Genomic DNA, 19,523 nt, shown 5'->3' on the forward strand with positions numbered 1-19,523 from the left:
GTGGCCCCGGCGCGGTCGTCGGGGCGAGTCGAGCCGAGCGAGAGCGGCGCTTTGTGTCCCGTCGGTCCCAGCTGCCTCCCCCCCCCCACCCCACCCCCTGGAGGGTGAGAGGGTTGGGTTGGGAATCCTGGAAATGGTCACCACTTGTGTGGGCACTCGGACCATGTGTCGCAAACATCGGGCAGTGTCACCTGCACCTGCCCAGCAGTAGCAGCAGCAGCAGAAGCGTTCACACGAATGATTGCATTCAGAGAGCCAGGGGCTGTTCCGACCCTCGCGACCGCCACGCCCGCAGCCCGCCTATGATTTAGCGATTTTCCCACTTCGCCATTCGTGTGCGAGTTGATCGGGGGTACTGCCACAGCACGCGGTGCAACGATTCCGATTCAATCTCCCGTTGTCTGTCCGCGTGGCAGACGCTGTTGTTGTAACGTTCTTACCAGCCCCGACTGCTCATCGGATTCCTCCGGCATAAATAAATATTCTGATACTGATCACTGACCATGCCCACTCCTCTACCGGCCTGCCCCACCCCTTGCCGGCAGTCCTGAGTTGAACGCGAGGCCGATACGTTTTAAGCTGGCAGCGGTGGCGTCTCGCGCATGTGAATCCAGCGCTGTGTGGAGGCGCGAGAGGGGTTGGTGGATTGCACAGATGTTGTGAAAATTCTGTCCCGTGGGCATTGTGGAGCCAGCCGTAACCTGGCTTGCCAGGATAACGCCACCTGTTCGATTTCTATGGGATAGAGCGTTTCCCCCTCGCACACGTGGGTTTATCTCCGGCTGCTCCGTTTTCCTCCCACGTGTGTGAGCACCCGTTCATTGTCTGAAAACATCATAAGAGATGGGGGGGGATCGCAGATGTCGGACTAAAAATGTCTGACTGGTGCTGATATTGGTAGTAAGCGTGGCGATGGAAGCTCTGGTAATGATGTCACGACGATGGCGAAAACGCCATGGGCGGTGGGCAGCGATGGTGACTTGTAATCGTGGTGCAGCCGAAGAGAGGGAACCCACCTGATAGTACGTCCACCGTGGTTGTTGGAGCGACGGAATCATCGCGTGGCTGTGAGACGCGGCGGGGATGGGGGCATGGTGGCTTGCGTCGGGGAGAGAGGCCTTAATCCAGCAACGAAGCGATCGCGGCTGTTGATAACGATGATAGTGTGGCGATGACGACGGCGACGATGTTAACGGTGGTTGTGGTGGTTGGTGGTGGTGATGCGGCTCCTGCAGATGGGTGTGCCGATGGTGGGAGTGCCGGTCATGGGCCAGCAGCCGATGCTGTTCGCTCAGCCCGGAGTCCGGCCGACCAACCCCTTCGGGCCCGTGCCTGGGACGCAACAGGTACAAGGCGTCGCCCGCCCGTGCACTCACTTGGACCTACCAATTATTTGACTCCATTCGATTACTCTTACGAAGTTGTCGGTTCAATTACGCAACGAATCGGGCTACGCGATTATCGTTTGTGGGGGGCGGTGGGGAGGGGGAGGGATGAGGGGGTTTGGGGGAGGAGTCTCTCTCACCCCCTGTTGCCACGTGTGCACCACTCTCAGATTACTGGACATCTGCGTAAAGGGGCTTCTTGTAGCTCATCGGATTCCTCCAGTATAAATCAAGATTCTGATTCTGATTGCGAGTAGCCCCCGAAAACCAATGCACGAATTCTGTGTACGTGCGAGAAACGTATGTTGAACTTATTTCGCGCCGTACGTAGCCGCCAACTGTGCGAATCGGAGGTATGGGGGCGATGAGCGTAGACGTGGGAGCGTAGCAGAGTAGTACAACAATGCATTTTCGCAGCAATGCCCTTTGCTGCCCCACAACGTAGCACTACGGCAGCCCACAACTCCTGTGTACACAGTGGTAACTCGCATAAGCACTGACCAGCTCAACCCCTGTTTACTTGTATGTATATTGAAGTTCTTTTGCACCGTACATAGCCAACCGTGCACATCGGAGGTTTGGGGGGGAGGGAGGACAATAAACTAAACGCACAAAAAGCTGTTCTAGAGAAATGAGTTTGTCTATCTAGATTAAAAAGTGCATGGCTCGTAGTGGCTTCATAATATCGGAAGGAAGAGCGTTCCAGACGGCCGCAGAAGCGCATCTTAAAGCGCCGCGCGATGATGATGCTGTGTCCACCGTCTTTGTTCAATGGCCGGCCAAAATCCGCTGCTGCTGTTGCGAGGATGACCGAAGTTCTTGGATCAGGCGCATTTCCGGGTAATTTGATCTTTAAGTCTGTGGTCTGGCCCAGCGTCAGCGCTCCACTCGCAAGGGCACACACCCACAGGGTGCGGCCATAAACAAAGATGCACCCCCGAAAATGTTCAAATAGCTCTCACCTTTGTGAGAGCTTTGTGCGCCAGGATCAGAATCAGAATCTTTATTTATCCTGGAGAAATCCGACGAGCCTATGAAGCACTTTTTCGCATTGTAATGTCCAGCAGGGACGGGTCGGAAACTTACAACAACAAACAATACTAAAAGAAACGATCAGAGTGCAAAGCACGGGAAAGGTCAGCTCGTCACTAAAAATAAATACACCTAAACCCAACTTCTGATTTTGCCGGGTAAAAGTCACCGAGCTATGAGCTCCCTTTCAGAAGCGACCTGGCCACAAATGACAGCTCAATGAAGTGGCACATTTGAAGCTTTCTCGATAAATAAGTAATATTTAAAACAAACTTTTTTAAAAACACGCTTTAATGAAATGTCCCGTACGAGTAATGGCAGAACTCCACGACTCCAGGAAGTGGCCTCAAAGCTTGCCACAACGTAAGGGACCGTGGCCAATTACAGCCAACGTTAGTTGAGCGTGGACAATTAGACCCAAGCCGAAACAACATATAAAAAAGAATGTTTAAAAATATATATTTTTTCTAATAGAATATAGTTTGCAGTCGATACCACATTGGAAAGTGGGTTAAAATTGAGTTACAAGATTTGAGAATTCAACAACAACAACAGAGTGAGTTTAAAGAAAGCGTGTAGAAAAAGCAAGAATCTCACCAGTAAATATTATATTAAAAGTCATCTCCACGCGCGATGGCAATCTTTCCCCCATGGTGCCAACACACTCAGACTATTCCGCAATCCGACTCCAGTGGGTTGTTGGCATTCCTTCCGCGTGCGCTGGCAGTGGCAACTGGTCGGAGTCGAGTGGCACACGACATCATCCGTAACGCGGCGATAGATGCGGCAGGACCGGCTCGCCTGACTCTGGCAGCGTCGGTCGCATGAACGGGCGAAGACCACACAGCGGCATATTGCTGCGGCTTACAGCTCGCCGTGCAGAGCGGTGGGGGGGTCTGCGTCTCGAACCGTCGTGGCGCGTCGCCTTGTGAGCGGAGGTTTTTCACGGTCGGGGAACGTTTAAATCCCCATTGAATCGTTTGCACGCGTCGTAATCGACACGGTTAGCGCCGTTTGATTTTTGTCTTGCGCCGCTGGCTATGAACTCGAAACTTCTCATTTTTCCAGGTAAAATGGCCACTGAGCTGCACAGCTGTTTTTTGAGAAACGACCTGGCAATCAAAATTGATCGCACAACAAAATTGCATATCACGTGGAAATTTATTTGCAGCCAAATGCTCTGAACGCGTGTTGATTCTAAATGTGGAGGAACAAACAGGAGGACCTGGAAAATCCACGCGACCACGGGGAGAGAGTCACACAAACTCCAAATATACAGGCGTCGGGATCGAACCCGCAACCTCCTGCGTACCAGGCGTAGGTAGTTAACATCTCCTAGCCACCGTGATGATGATGAGAGAGAGAGAAAGACGCAAACTCCAAATTTTCAGCATGCGTCAGGGTCTGGAACGAACCCACGACCTGCATACCAGGCGAGGTAGCTAACATCTCCTAGCCACCGTGATGATGATGAGAGAGAGACGCAAGCTCCAAATATACAGCAGGCGTCAGGGTCGGGGTTGAACCCGTGACCTGCTGCGTACCAGGCGAGCTAACATCTCCTAGCCACCGTGATGATGATGAGAGAGAGAGAGACACGCAAGCTCCAAATATACAGCAGGCGTCAGGGTCGGGGTTGAACCCGTGACCTGCTGCGTACCAGGCGAGGTAGCCAACATCTCCTAGCCACCGCAGCGCACTCAAGCAGCACGCGTACCGAGTCTCCAGTTTGCGGCTATTTGTTCAAATAAATGCATTTTTTTGTTATTAAAGGTAGGGGGTGATGTTCGCCTCGATTACAAAAAAATATATACGCCCTGAAATAAAGGTGGCTTAATTCACACACTTTGGCATTTCACAACCAATATCCATAATAGGGGGGGGGAGGGGGGGGGATGTTTTTTTCGGTGAGATCGTGTAAATATAAATGTGTCGTTAACCCACCACCATCGTGGCGGGTAAAAAAAAAAAACCTTTATATTGGGCAAGTTTTTACAACTCAGAATAATAATTTGATACGTTTGTAGGACGTGGCAACACATTTGTTCGACAACATTTCCACCCACTTGCACTGCGCTTTCCACGGATGAAAGAATGATATATTTTACATGCGGTCATGGAGGAGGAGGTTGAATGTTTTTGTCATTTAAGTGGATCAATTTTTCCTGCTTGTAATTGGTGACTTGCCATTTGTCCGTCTGAGTCTTTGTACTGCGTGCGTGTCCGTGCGTGCGTGTCTGAGCGTGCACGCGTTTACGGGGTTGCTTGTGAAAAATTAGTCTCGCTGGAACTGCCCTCACTACATCTCTCTCTCTCCCCATCCTGTACGTGTGTGCCATACTCGCATCTCTGCTTATCCATCGCTTTGCACGCTTGACTTTTTTTTTACAACTTCTACCCTCGTCCTCCACCTGTCTCGCCACCTCCCCCCGCCCGTGCCCTGCACGGCGTTTATTTCGTTTGGCTCGCTCGCTCGCTCGCCCGCGCACCCACGCCCACTCCTCTTTCGCACCTCAACGTTTCTTCGCCTCACCTCGCCCTGCCCTGCCTTTCTCTACCCCCGCCTCTTCCTTCCCCCTCCACTCTCGGCCTGCCCTTTGCCGCCTTGGCCCGTGCTGCCCTGCCATCCGTTGCCAGGCGCTGCTCCATCCTTCCTTCCCCCACCCCCTCTCGCCCTGCCCTTTCCCCGCGACCCCGCGTCGCTCCGCCGCGTAGTTTCCCGTCTCCCTGTCCCAGACGTCTCTTTGCCACCCCCAGCAGCCCCCCGCACGGGAGCCCCCCCCTCATCCTCGTCCTCCTCAGGCCTCTCCATCCAGGATTTCTTATAACGAGCCCTCGCCACAGCAGGTATGGGCGGCGTCTCGCACTGCTGCTGGCGCTGAGCGCCACTTACCCAGCTGACCGTACCAACGGCACGGATGGCCCACTCTGTGACTGCCCCCACTCTCTCTTGTCTGTGCGACTGACCTCTCTCTGGCTGTGACTGCCCCCTCTCTCTCTCCGATTGTCTCCTCTCTGTGTCTCTCCCCTTCTGTGTCTCTCCCCCTCTGTACACGTGCGTGACTGCCTGCCATCGTGCGCGACTGCCACCCTCGCATCTTTGACCCGGCTGCGGGCGTTACCCACCCCATTGCCCGTCACTGACCACCCACATCCAAATATTAACTGCCCCCCCTACCGCCCGCCCTCCTATGTATGTGCTGTGTGCCTAGCACAAACACTTTGCCCACCCGGGGCCCCTGGTTGTTATTTTTTTTTGCCGGAGATCTCACGAGCGCAAACACGTTGCGCACTCGCGGAAACAAACACCGCCAGATGTCGGGGGCCCTCGGCCGACGGCGGCCGATGTGCCACCCACCCCCCCCCCCCCCCGCTGGTTTCTCCTCCGGCAGACACGGCGGCTACATTTGTGCCCGCCACAATTCCCAACGCTGGCGTACGGTGGCCGTCCATGGCCGTACGCACGCGAGCCGACAGGCCGGATGGACGTTAGATCGGAGGCGCACGCTTGCACACGAGTTCGAAGCCGAATTATTGACGGACCGTGGAAGAAAAATCACGTGCGCCGCGTGGACTCTTGTCAGGTTTCCAGGACCCGCATGTCCTCGTGAGCATTTAGTCGGCGATAATTACTGGACATCTGTGCGAAAGAGCTTCATAGCTCGTCGGATTTCTCCGGGAGAAATAAAAATTCTGACAACGTGAACGTTTCAACGAGACGATGTCACATCACGACATAGCGGCACACGCGATGACCTCTGCGCTGGGGAGGAAGGGGAGGTGCGCACCTGAAACTAGTGCCGGTTTCGTCAGTCCCTATTCGTCGCTGGGTTTTTAGTCGCCAAATTGTGGACGGTCCTTTGATTAATGTGGCTGCGTCTTCTATTGGCCAAGTCCCTAATAGCAATGCAAATTGAGATTTAAGTCTTAATTTTGGAGCTTTCGTGACTGCAGGAATTACTCTTTGGTTCTTTCGGTAAAGTCACGTATAAAGATAAAATAATAAATTAAATAATAGCATACGACGTTTCGATTGCAACACAAGCAATCATCATCAGGTATAAATGAAATAGCAACAAAAATTTTACCAGAAAACTATAGACAGACATATAAGCAGACAGATATCACCAAGATACATAGAGAAAGTTAAACAGGTACAGAGAGGGAAATCGTCTCTGTCTATTTAAGGCCACGCCACAGAGACGATCTCCCTCTCTGTACCTGTGTTACTCTCTCTATGTATCTTGTTGATATCTGTCTGCTTATATGTCTGTCTATAGTTTTCTGGTTAGATTTTTGTTGCTATTTCATTTATACCTGATGATGATTGCATGTGTTGCAATCGAAACGTCGTATGCGATTATTTAATTTAGTATTTTATCTTTATACGTGACTTTACCGAAAGAACCAAAGAATGAGATTTAAGTTTTGTTCATATTCGTTCGTCTTCACGGCAGCTGTTACGTCTCCCCCCCTCCCAATTACACGCTGATGCACGGAGAGCTTTCTTAGTTGCAAAGCATTAAAACGTTTCAAATGCGCGATGAAAGTGGCGCTCCGGAATGGTCCATCCTGGAAGCTCTCCTCAGCCTCTGTAGCAACAGAGTTTATGCTCAATGTTTGATGATCCAGATTGAGTCCTTAATCCCATCATCTGCAGCTGGGCGCCATGGTGGCTAGGATATGTTAACTACCTCGCCTGGTATACAGGAGATCGTGGGTTTGAACCCGACCCTGATGCCTCCTGCTGTATATTTGGAGTTTGCACGTATATCTCTCCCTGTGGTCACGTGGATTTTTCTCCCGGTCCTCCGGTTTTTATCTCCGCATTCATAAACATGCATTCAGGGTTATGCAATCGCTATAAATTTCCACATGATAAGCCACTAAGTTGAGCTATCATTTGTGGCCAGGTCGCTTCTGAATAGCTCAGTGGGCCTTACCTGGTAAAATAAACGAATAGAAAGTTTACAAATAGTTTCAGCTGTTTCCTAAACACTCTCCCAGTATTTCACCAGCCTCCATTAACACACAGAGCCTTGACCTCTTCAGAAAAGAGTTTCGGCCAACAGGAAATGACGCGATGACAGGAAATTATATAATCCCAGCAGAGCTGAGCATCTGTTGGCAAGGATTAATTATCTACTAAATAATTAAACTAAGTGTGCTTTTCACTTATTGCCCGAAATCGGTGAATAATGGTTAGAGATAAGAGCCGTTAAAAGGGGGAGGGTGCCATCTATGTATATTCCCTGAACCACTGTGGGTCTCAGGTGGTGAGAGTGGGAGGGGGGGGTGGAATGGAGGTCTCCACCCTCATTGTGTTGCTGTAACATTCTCACCCCGCGCCCCTCAATGGACGTATGTGATGAAAGAGCTTTACAGCTCATCGGATTCCTCCTGAAGTGTAAATAAAGATTCCGATTTAGAGGGTTGGCACGACGCGCCTCGCTGCTGTTAAGAATCGCCGCGATCGTGTACCGTGTGCTCGTCGCAACATTTCGTAACGTCATGATTTGTCGTTGCAAATTTGTATTTTTTAATATGCAGCATAAAAGATTCCGATTATGACAGCCCAGGGCTGCCTGTGATACGGCGGCGATGCGGCAGCGTATCGTACGAGACCAAGCCTCCCCCGGTGATCGTATCGTCCGTCTCGCCGAAGCATTGTCGTATCGTGTGAACCTCGTTTGCCGATTTCGTATATATGTTCATTGACATTTGTATCGCCTTCCAAGCACGTTTAAAATTCACACGCGCCGCCCCTCGCATTTGCACGGGATAGATGGCCAGGCTGGTCGGAGTAGGGGGGGGGGGGTGTCACCACCTTGTGCTTGCCCACCCCAGCCAGCAAAACTTGCTCGCCGGCTCGTAGCGGGCTTGCGTTGCAGTCGAATAAATTTTACGCCGTCCTTATGCGTACTGGAAGCACGGCAAAGCACAAGCACGGTGCGATAATTATGCGAGCTACAAGTACACAAGTTATAGGCACCGGATTTCACGATCGTCGTTCCGTGAACGTCGGCGTTGTGCAAAAATTATATCGCGGCGACCCTGGTAGCGACAGCCGTCAGGCAGAGGTCGCAACCGGGTACACGATACCCGTACCCTACCCGGCTACTCGTACCCAGCCAGGTACGGGTACCCGTTTGCGACCCTGGTGCAGCCGGGTACGGGTAGGCCGTGAGTCACTGGTGAGTCACCGTTTGTCACTCATTTCGGGTAGGGTACGGGTAAGGAATCAAAACCCGTTTGCGACCTCTGCCGTCGGGAGACCCCACGATCGTTGTTTGGCAGCGAGCGCTGTCCTTGAAGTGCCAAGCTGTGTGTGCGCGCGTGTCTGTCTGTCTCGGGAGGAGCGTTCGCGTGGCGGTTAGCGAGCTGAGCCTACGAACCCGGCGACCCGAGTTCAAATCCCGCTCACGGCCACCAAACACCCTGTGACGATTATCTGAACCGGTCCTGGGCCTCCCCTAGCTTAACTCGGCCTCAAATGAGTACCTGGTGCAGTGTGTAAACATCGATACTATGGAGGCAAAGGCAGCCGGGCCGTGGTGCTGGCCACCCACCTCCTCATGTGCCGCCGGGCTAAGGCGCTCTATAAATATAAAATCAGATAAGATAAGTGCTCGCTAACAGCACTTGCCCCAAAACTCTTGCGTGTGCTTTTGGGTTGTACTGCGCGTAAGTAGTTCGGCACGATGTCCTGCTTCTTCTCCTTCGCTCCAGCTGCTGTGAATCTTCTTGGGGAATTAAATGAAGGAGGGGGAACGGGCACCTTGTGGTAACAACCCGAAAATACAACTGAGAGCCCGTACAGCACAATTGCACAGAGTCTCCGTCCTCTCGGTGTGGGGTCCCCATGTTGGGGGTTTACTCATTAACCTTATTTCCCCTGATAAGCCTTGCTATCCTGTTAATTGATTATTCTTGCGGTAATATCGTCGGTGGTGGTGGTGGTGGCGGCAGTGGTGTCTCCCATCTGCACTGCCCTCGGATGTGCCCTGTTGTTGGTGTTGTGTTGGCAGGGATTCTAACCTCATCTCACCCATCCTCCCTAACCTTAGCTTGTGATGTTTTTCACCATGATAATAATACTTTTAATATTGCTCTTTATCTGTCTATCGGAGAGCCTCATTGAGTCTCAAAATGCATTTTCAGGATGGCCCTGCACTGAATTATGACTTTGTGACATGTCAGTAAAGTCCCCTAATAATATTAATTGTAGTTTTATATTTAATAATAAATGTCAAGGGTCCTTGAATTACAGTAACCTTGGGTTGGTTAGTGGATGGTTGAGTGAGAGAGTGGGCGATGGGTGAGCGAGTGTATAGATGAATGGGTGAGTGAGGAGGTGGTTGGGTGAAAGGGAATTCGTGGATGGTTGAGTGAGTGAGTGAGCAAGGGAGTTAAGTATAGGACGAGTGGGTGAGAGTGATCGAGAAGGGGGTCTTGAACAGCTGGGTTACCGAACAAGGAAATGAACGAGTGCGCGAGTGTGATGGCGAGTATGGACTTGGGTGAGCGGGGGTGAGTAACACAGCGGGTGAGCGGGCGAACGAGCGGGCGAGCTGGGGCAGTGAGCGACACGTTCTCTCCCTTTCCGCTTGTGCCACAGATGCAGTTCATGTGACGTGAGGACGAAGCGCCAGCGCAGGCCGACTCAGGAGGAGGGCGCAGGCGCCTGGGCGAGGAAGGGGGGGCCCCCCCACACACAGGACCCGTTCCCCCCCCCCACCGCGAGCCCCCCACGAGCCCCCCTCCCCCCACTACGGTGCGCACACCACCCAACCCGAGCCGTCCGCCCCCACCCTCCACCTCCACGAGGCCTGGGCCGCGTTACGTTCTGCATTCCCGTTATTACGTATTTTATTTTTTTCTTTTGCATATTTTTTTTCCACATCTTTTACAAAGTTTGAATCAAAAAAATATATATATGTAAGTGTGTGAGTGCGAGTGCGTGTGTGCGCGCATATATATATAAATAATTACAGTGACGAATTACAAGTGAAACGACGGTCAGAGCAGCAGCAGCAGCAAGAAAAAAGCGTGTGCATTATAAAATAATTGATGAAAAAAAAAACCCCACACGCAAAGCGGAAATCATATTACTTCTATATACATTTACAAAGTGTACAAAACCCTCAAGAGATTAGCAGGACCGCCCTGCCGGGTTCCGGTGCCCGCGGCTCGGAGTTGACCTTGCGCCTCTCTCACTGCGAGAGAGTCGCCCACCCATGCCGGGGCTGCCCCGCTCGCCACCGACGTCCACCGCTCGCCTCCGACGTCCACCGCTCGCCCGCCTCGCCGGAGACCAGGACGACGCCGTGGATCGCGCCGCCAGATGTACGCGGCGCGTCTCGCTCTGCCGCCCTCGCCACCCTCGCCGCCACCTCTCGCTACCTCCACAAACTTCGCAAACTTCTCCACCCCTGCCACCCTTGTCGCCACCCTTGTCGCCACCCTCACAACCTCCGCGACCCCTCCGTCACCCTCGCCACCCCCCCCCCGTCACCCCTCGCATCCGCGTGGATGGATGCATTGTGGCGGCAGTGGGTGATGAGGCCACGATCCGTTGTTGTACTGTACTTCTGTGCTGTCGAGTCTATGCTGTCCTCTGCCCTTCACCAGCCCGCACTGACCAGCGTGGTGAAGAAGTACGGTGATTAACAGCCCCCACTCCCCACCACCGTGACCGGCATGGAAAGGCCCTGATCCAGCAGTGGATGTTCATGCTACCTATAATAGCCACACCCGTACAACGATACGGGTCACTTGAGACTTAAGCACTGCCCTCGGGCGTCGACTGTGCAGCCGCTGGCGGGGTCTGGCAGAAGGAAGGGAGCGGTGGCGAGGCGTGGGCAGCCGCAGCGGCGTTGGCCATGGTGAGAGGCTCGAGTGCGCGTCCCCGGCCGCCACCCAGCTCGTCCGTGACCCCAGATCGGGTCTCGAACTTGTCGCTACCGCCCGTGGTGGTTGGGTGTCACTTGGCAAGTTGTAACCTCTGCGTGTTGCCAATGACGGCGAGTTACGCGACAACCACGTGATTCGAGTGGGGTCATCCAATAATTGAGGCTTTGGCCGCCGTATAAATAAATTGGCCCCGCAAAACGTCGTTTGCGACCTCGGTTGGTACCAATGTTTTCTGTGTGGCCCACGGACTAGGAGCGGGATGCCTCCGATTGGGGAGGGGGCACGCAGGCGTAGGTGGGTAGGGGGTCACTTAAGTTCATCATGGGGGGGTTGGGTAGAGGCCCCCTGTGGTTTTCCCATAGCATCACCACTGCCCTCCACCACCACAACCACCACCAGTCCCGAATCAAACCTCGCTTGTACTTTTACCGCCACATTTAGGCTGGAGAGCATCCCTTTTTAGCAAAAAAAAAAAAATTGTGTTTAAACGGTTCTGGAGAGGCTGCTTGCGGTCGGCACCCGGCGCGCTCCCTCCGGCACCGGCGTGAGAATTGGAATTGGCGTGGCCACCCACACCGGGGATTCTAGCCCACCCACCACTGAGGTGGTTCAGGTTCGAACATTCGGACGGCACGAGAGCCGGCGGCCTTGGCTGCTTTGTACAGCGACGGAGGCTGCGGCTCTGCGTGGTTTTATTTTTTTTTCACAATCAAAATCTTGCTTTGGACTGGAAGAATCCGATGAGCTCAACGAAGTTTTTTTTTCCTTCACAAAATGTCAAGTCGGGATCAAATCGGGGGGGGGTGTGGGGGGGCTGGGGCGGGAAAGAAAGTCACGGCAGGCGGCAACGCAAACTTGGCGGTGAAATCCCCTCCGCGCCGTTTCGCAGCGTGGGCTTTGCGAATCGCCGAAAAAGGGGCCGGACGGTTTAGTTTGTCCGCTGATGAAATCTTCGACGGGGGGCTCTGGCCCTCTGCCGCACGGTGAACGTCGCGCAAGGGACGCGGTTTCCCCCGCGTGAAAAAAAAACAACTCGTGGCGGAATTTTTTTGGGACGAGCGTATGCGGCCGATTTTTTTAGTTCAGTCGGTTACTGCAATGATGGAAGAGCAGCCCCCCCCCCATCTCCCTGGAGTGCCCCACGTGACGGCCGGGGGACGTCGCTGCCCGCCGCTCGGGGGGCCCCTCGACCATCATCTTGCCGCTCCGCGACCGGGCTCTGGGTTTCGGACGCCGTTCGTCGGTTGTGTTGTCGGGCGGGTTCCCCTCGTGCTGCGGACAGCGTTGTGCCGCCGCTCTGTGATAAACGGTTCGGCTGCCAGGTATGTAAACATGTTTACGCGTGCGATTGGGCCCCCTCGCTGGTGGTGCGATTGAGCAGGTGGTGTGGTGGAGAGGTGGGTGGGAGCGGGTGGGGGGTGCACTCGGTCTGTGTTTGAGCTGCGTCTCATCGAATATCGCGTTCCCCCCCGTCTCTCTTCCCCCACCCCACCAAACGATGTAACATCTCTGGCGTTGCTCAGCGTGTCGTGGGAACGTGTCCAGATTCGCGGGTCGAGATGAGACGAAGCCACGAGGGGGGCGGGCGGGGTTTGTCGATCAACGTGGGCGCCGATCGGCGGTTGCGCCGGCGGTGGTTTTTAGTGGTGGCGGTGTCAAAGTAGGGGGCAGAGCCGGGTGGATCTGCCAGTCATCTCAGTCGGTCAACCCATGGGCCACCCTGTGGCTGCTGTCCCCGTGACCTCCCTGACAGCCAGCGAGCCTGCGACACCTCCACGTGGCCTCAGAGCGCTCGCCTGGCCCCCTGACACCGCCGCCGTGGTGGCACCGCCGTCGCTCCCGTGGCGAATGGGGCGGCTGTTGGCATCGGTGGCTGCGGCCTTGGAAGGCTGCTCACGGCCGGCCCCGTGTTGCCAGATCCAAAGGAATAGTTTTCCCCCCCTTACGATCGGGGGGGTGGGCTCGAGCGTGTGAGGTCCCCCTGGTGTTCTCCGGCATTTCCACCACCCCCCCGACTCCCCGCCCCGCTCTTCGTTCTTCGCCGTTGTGTTAAACAAAAAGGGTGCCTTAGTTTGGCTCTCCGAGCACTAGGCATTATCGCTGGTCAAAGAGTGAGAGTGTGAAAGCGAGAGTGGCTCATGGTGTGGGTGCGTGCGGAATGTGGCGTGCAGTGGCTCGGCAGCAGTGGCGAGCGCGCCATCCAAATCGGTCCCGACTCTGCCGGTCGGTTATACTCGCCTGTTAATTAGTCGCAGGCGTGCTGTGTAAAACATCAGCCACTGGGGAGACAAAGGCGGCCGGGGCGTTCAGGACACAGCCACCACCTGGTGCTTCTGCCCCCCCCCCCCCTCACCGGCCTTTCGTGGGTACTGGCCAATAGCACTTCGATCTCTAAGGCGATGTACGGGCGATCTTTGTCCCATGTACTGGTAGTGAGTGAGTGGCAGAGTGCGTGCTGTATGGGAGAGCGTGCGCGCGTATGTGTGCGTGTGTGGCCCTGGTGCTTCGTAGTCAGAGCAGTCGGCACCTTCTCCCTCTGCTCGGTTAGTTGCCATTGGGACTCACCCTGGGCACGTGGGGGGTTTGAACTCGGGGAAATCAATTCGGGCGCTCGGGGGGGGGGGGGTTGACGCGTTTGTAAAATCTATAAACCTTTACCTCCTCGTGGTGTTGTGGTGGGTGGTGGTGGATGGTGTGTCGGTGGGCGGAAGAGGCCTTCCACCCACCGCGACCCCCGTCCCTGCGCGAGCCGTCAACCCTCGAGCCGGCCCTGGTGGGGGGGGAGTGGGGAATGGTGGCGCCCAAAGCCCTCGTGAAGCGGGTTTAATTGTTGGTCGATCCCGAGTTCAGAAAGTATTACCGGGGGTGGCGGTGGCGGTGAGGACGCCAACCCCCGTGACCTCGACCCGGCCTCGCCGCGTGCAACAGCGCAGCTGCGTGAATTCACCCATTATTATATAACGACAGTGCTACAGCGATTACGATCGTTACGATGTTGACGAATTCCCCACCCCACTCTGATCCACCCCCCTTCTCACTCTCATCCACTCCCCCTTCTCACTCTCATCCACTCCCCTTCTCACTCTCATCCACTCCCCCACCTGCGCCCCCCCCCCCTTGCCGTTCCACGTGGTGTTCAGCCTGCGCCGTTGATCGGTGCAGTGCAGCAGTGGAGTAACGTTTTGAACACCCCCCGGCGATGGTCACCCCCCTCCCCCCCGTGACAGCTTCCAGTGACGCAGCAGAGAGACGCCACCCTGGACATTTTTTGTGCCCCCCCCCCCCCCCAAATCCCATTCTTTTGGCGTCCCCTTAACCCCCACACCCGACGTTTCGTTGGCACCTCGGCAGCTCGCGGGATAGAGAGGCCGGCAGTGGAGAAGGAACGGACAGGTTTCGCCCGCTTACTGTGGACCACGCGGGAGAGATGGGGGGGGGGGGGGCCCTTGACTGAAGAGGAGCCTTAATAATTCCTCGCGGAGAGATGTTGGTGGGTGGGTGGTCGTGGTCGTGGTGGGACGATTCGTGTGTGAGCTGCCGTCAACTTTGAATTCCCTCCGCTGTGGAATTGGCCGCGTGCTCCAAAATGTTTCGGTGTCTTTTCGTGTCGTGTTGTTTTAAAACTCTCCCGGTTTTGTTATTTTTGTTTAATAATGTTACCGTTGATTATATTTCGCAAATTGGAAATGCCCCCTCCACCCTCCCCCCCCCCCACCGAGGAGTGAATCCCGATGATGCGTTGTAAGGATTGCTTTCTTTTACGGAGCCATTTGGGAGTTAATTATGTTTCTGCGATCAATTTATGATTCTCTGTCATTGATGAATTGTCCACTCTCTCGCTCTGTCTCTCTTGTTGTGAAGCGGCTGCGCTGGGTGTGACGAGCCCACCACGTTCCCTCCCTGCGCCCACGAGAGACTTCAACCCCCCCCACCTCGTTCAATCGCCCATCTCGAACCCACCTCGGTTCACCGAGCACTTCACAGGCCAGACGTTTTAACAAACAAACAAAAAACTCAAACACGGTGGTAAACCCACTTTAGGGCCATGACCACAGTCCCCACAGCATGCTCAAGTTGATAGCAATTGCCCCCAACTCAAATCCAGTCCATCTCGAGACGAGATTTCTATCGGGGAAAATGTTTTTAGCCGTGACTCTTAACTCCGATCCAGTTTCAACACTCGTCTAAACCAGGTTTAAGGCCTCACCGCTCCCGATTTGGACCCAGTCCAACTGTTGCCTCAACTGGTTTATGGCTATTACTAGTCTCGTTCTTGATTCCTAACCCAGGCTTAAATTCAACCGAACTCTTTTGGAAGGGGGTGGGGGGGTGGGGGATTTAGAGCCGTGTAACGCATTACAACTGGACCTGAGGTCAGTTTGGGGCTTGCAGCCGTAGCTTGGAGTCGCGTGTCGTGTTTAAACCCCTTGGACACAAAATCATCCCCGCCCTGTCACTGAACTCGCCTTTAGCAACCCGGCCCCCCCTACGAGCCCCCTACGAGCCCTGTAACTCAGACCGAGAGCCCCATTTTAGCCACCAGACCTTTTGGTCAAATTGCGATCTGGGGTTACCGGGGTGAACCTCTCGGGGGGGGAGGTGGGGTGGGGAGACACGGGGAGGGTGGGTGGTCGGCTCAGTCCACGCCGCAGTGTGGCTGCCACGGGTGCCCCCCCCCCCCCCAGTGTTCCACATTTTATTTCTTTCTGGGGACGTCAGCGTCCATCAGGGGGAGCCTCGCCCCCCCCCCCTTTGTAAATTTGTTCATAATTGTCGATCGCCCTCTCTGTTGTCATCGGTGGGCTGTGCTGGCTCATTTAAGGCGTGTTCCAGTTCCATTGTTTATTTTGTTTTGTGACGGCTCTACGTGTTCAAGTCTCTGTCGAGCGCTAAAGTCCAGATGTGTGCATTGACCTGCAACGCCGCGTTCCGTGAGCGGTGATTTTGTGGGGGGGGGAGAGGGTGACCAGAACCCCCAATTTTAATTCCGATTTGGGCCATCACCGTGGCGTCGTGAGATGAACTTCCTTGAGGAGGACCCTGCCTGCCGCTGTCGTGCGGGGACCGACCTCTGTGTGTCAAGAGAACCGCACCGACGGAAGTTGACTTAAATGAACTACTTCGGAAACAAGTCGCCTCGCTTATCCACACGAGGGTGGGGGTTGTGGGTGGGGGTTGTGGGGCCACGCGGGTTTTTTTGTGTTAATGCCACGAAAAGAGTATATCTGTCGTCGCATGCCAAGTCTAACCGAAATGTTTAATTCTCAGATTTATAATTTGCCGAATTAAATGAAAACCAAATTTTACGTGGTGGGTTTGTTTTTGTTTTGTTTACGTTACGTACTTACCGGGGCCTGAGACCATCATCACTTTGCTCCCTTGAGGGAAGGGAGCCTGCTTTAATGCCGGAGCGGTGGCTGTAACCCGGAGTCGAGCCCCGGGGTATCGGCGTTGCCGGCTCCTCCCCCAGTCGGCGGTAAGGCGTGTGCCGTGCACGGACCCGGTCGTCTACGCGTTTGGGCGGCTTTGCCAATCTCCAATCTGACGTTGGCACTCGCACGGTTTTGAGCGGCGTCGGAAGCCAACTGGAAAACGCCTTAACTATTCATCCAGTTCGATCCTATCACGTGGGGGAGTGGGGTGGGGGACAGCTCGAAGGGTCCTCCATGTGTCTATCCGTGTGTGTGTCTCTCTATCTCGTGTCTCTGTATATCTCTCCGTTGCTCTCTTATCAGTGGGCTGGATCAGCCCCCCCCCATCCCCCCTTTTGTGGGGTGGCCTGTTGACGCTTTAAGGCGCGTTTGAGATGGAAATAAAAAGACGCCTTCTGGCTGAACCCAACACAACCCGTTCGTGCTGCTGTCACCTCGCCCCGACACGGTTGGAACCCCCCCCCCCCCCCCCAAGAAACCCATCTACAGCCCCCCCGGAGTTGCCTAACTGCTCCAACCCGTTGCGGAGACGTCCACGTGTAAGCGACTATTGCGTGCGACAAAGTTGCGCAGGCGTGGATCCACGTTGACACGACTCTTGGCGTTGTGTGTGTGTGTTCGCGTGCGATTCCGTCTGCTACGCGCGCGGTAAGTCACGCGCTGTTTTTTTAAACAAGCAAAAAGCAACGTGGGGGTTTGAGTCGTTTTTAAATCCTTTATATTAAGTTCGCTTCCTTGCTTGCTTGCGCGCTTACGACCGTGCAAATCTTTTGGTCGTTTTTTAACCCACTTCCCGTGATCCAATCGAGCTGACATTTTGCACACAGACTCGTTGTGCGTGACAATTTATTTGCGTGACAATTTATTTTCGTGAAAAAAATTTTTTTCAAAAATTTTCCACTTTTTAGGAATTTTTTTTTATATTTAATTTCAAATACCAATGTGATAAAAATGAAACTCTTACTCAAGAAAAACAGAAATGAATAATAAAATAAAACCGATGCCACGCATATAAAGGATTTATAGTGAAAAACTTTGTTTTTACGGGTTAATTTTTTTATAAATGCAAGTAGCTGTTTGGGTTAAGTGATTCTTTTAAATGTGGTCAACCGATTAGGGATTCCGTAATTCGGATAGACCTCGCCTGTGCCCCCCCCCCCCTCCCGTCATTGATGAAGAGACACGCTGACGACCACGTGGAGTCGGGCGAACCGCGACTCGGCCATGGTTGCTTTTTAGCATACGTGCCAAATCATCGACAAGCCGTTCTACATACATGTACAATTACATACATACATGTACAATTACATTCAACGAGACACCAACATAACAAACGAAGAAAGGTACATGTATTGTTTTTTTAAAAGAAGAATGACGTTAAACGTTTAATGTACAGACAAGATGAGTGACGTGAATATATCCAGGGTGGTTAAATTTCGATTTAAAGCTTCAGACGCTATCTCCCCGACAGACCTGGTCTTCACCTGAGGACGGCTGCTTGCGTTGTGGCCGAAACGTCGTGAGAATGATTTAATTATGTTTTAATTTTATTATTTCCCTTCTACGTGACTTTACCGAAAGAACCAAGAAGATGAATCCCTGCAGACAGACCTGTTATTCACCTGAGGATGGCTGCTTGCGTTGTGGCCGAAACGTCGTGAGAATTATTTAATTTATGTTTTATTATTTTATTATTTCCCTTCTATGTGACTTTACCGAAAGAACCAAGAAGATTTACAGGATGCTTCAACAAAACATGTTCACACTTCTGAGAATTTTGCAACAATACCACAAGAAGCCACCTAGAGAAGATTCCAGGCACGCGTTGACAACGATGGCGAACAAGTCGAGACTGACTTTTTGAAGCTATTAACATCACATTTGTTATCATGTTACAGTGTTTTTAAATCCTTTATATTAAGTTCGCTTGCTTGCTTGCGCGCTTACGACCGTGCAAATCTTTCGGTCGTTTTTTAACCCACTTCCCGTGATCCAATCGAGCTGACATTTTGCACACAGACTCGTTGTGCGTGACAATTGATTTTCGTAAGAAAAAAAATTCCTAAATTTTCAACTTTTTAGGAAAAAAAATATTTAATATTTAATTTAAAATACCAATGTGATATAAATGAAACTCTTACTCAAGAAAAACAGAAATGAATAATAAAATAAAACCGATGCCACGCATATAAAGGATTTATATTGAAAAACTTTGTTTTTACGGGTTACATTTTTTATCCGTTCTTTTTTCATTAAAAGCGATAGGCCCATATAATTGTTTTAAAACAATGAAGTGCCCTGATTATTGCGGAGAGCAGCTGGGTTACACAACAAGGCGATGACTGAGAATCATTAGAGAAAGGCAAAGTTAGAAATCTTGGACATTTCGATTTAAAGCTTTCGTGACTGCAGGGATTAATATTATTGGTTCTTTCGATAAAGTCACGTAGAAGGGAAATAATAAAATAATACAAATACAATACAACTATTAAATTCTCACGACGTTTCGATTGCAACACAGGCAATCATCATCAGGTGTGAAAACCACAGCAAGGAAATTTGAAAACCGCCACTTTTTTCAAATTGTCTTGCTGTGGTTTTCACACCTGATGACGATTGCTTGTGTTGCAATCGAAACGTCGTGAGAATTTTATAGTTTTCTTTTTTATTATTTCCCTTCTACATGACTTTACCGAAAGAACCAAGAATATCTTGGACATGTGATGGCAAGACGAGGGGATGGGAATACGTTTGGACTCGG

The 19,523-nt window shown here is 52.7% G+C and overlaps 1 protein-coding gene across 6 annotated transcripts in view; it reads left to right on the plus strand.

Annotated features, from left to right (window-relative positions):
* Positions 1–10,453, plus strand: part of LOC133357070 (phosphatidylinositol-binding clathrin assembly protein-like) — a 68,672-nt gene extending 58,219 nt beyond the window's left edge. For all 6 annotated transcript variants that reach the window (XM_061574838.1, XM_061574840.1, XM_061574839.1 and 3 more), the window contains 2 exons: positions 1,236–1,346; positions 10,036–10,453. In XM_061574838.1, coding sequence (XP_061430822.1) covers positions 1,236–1,346; positions 10,036–10,050 — 126 coding nt within the window. In that variant the 3' untranslated portion in view covers positions 10,051–10,453. The remainder of the gene's footprint in view (positions 1–1,235; positions 1,347–10,035) is intronic.
* The last annotated feature ends 9,070 nt before the right edge of the window (positions 10,454–19,523 follow it).

The sequence above is a fragment of the Lethenteron reissneri genome, chromosome 56 (genome assembly GCF_015708825.2).
Source record: "Lethenteron reissneri isolate LAM-NWPU_2019-01 chromosome 56, ASM1570882v1, whole genome shotgun sequence".
Lineage (NCBI taxonomy): Eukaryota > Metazoa > Chordata > Hyperoartia > Petromyzontiformes > Petromyzontidae > Lethenteron > Lethenteron reissneri.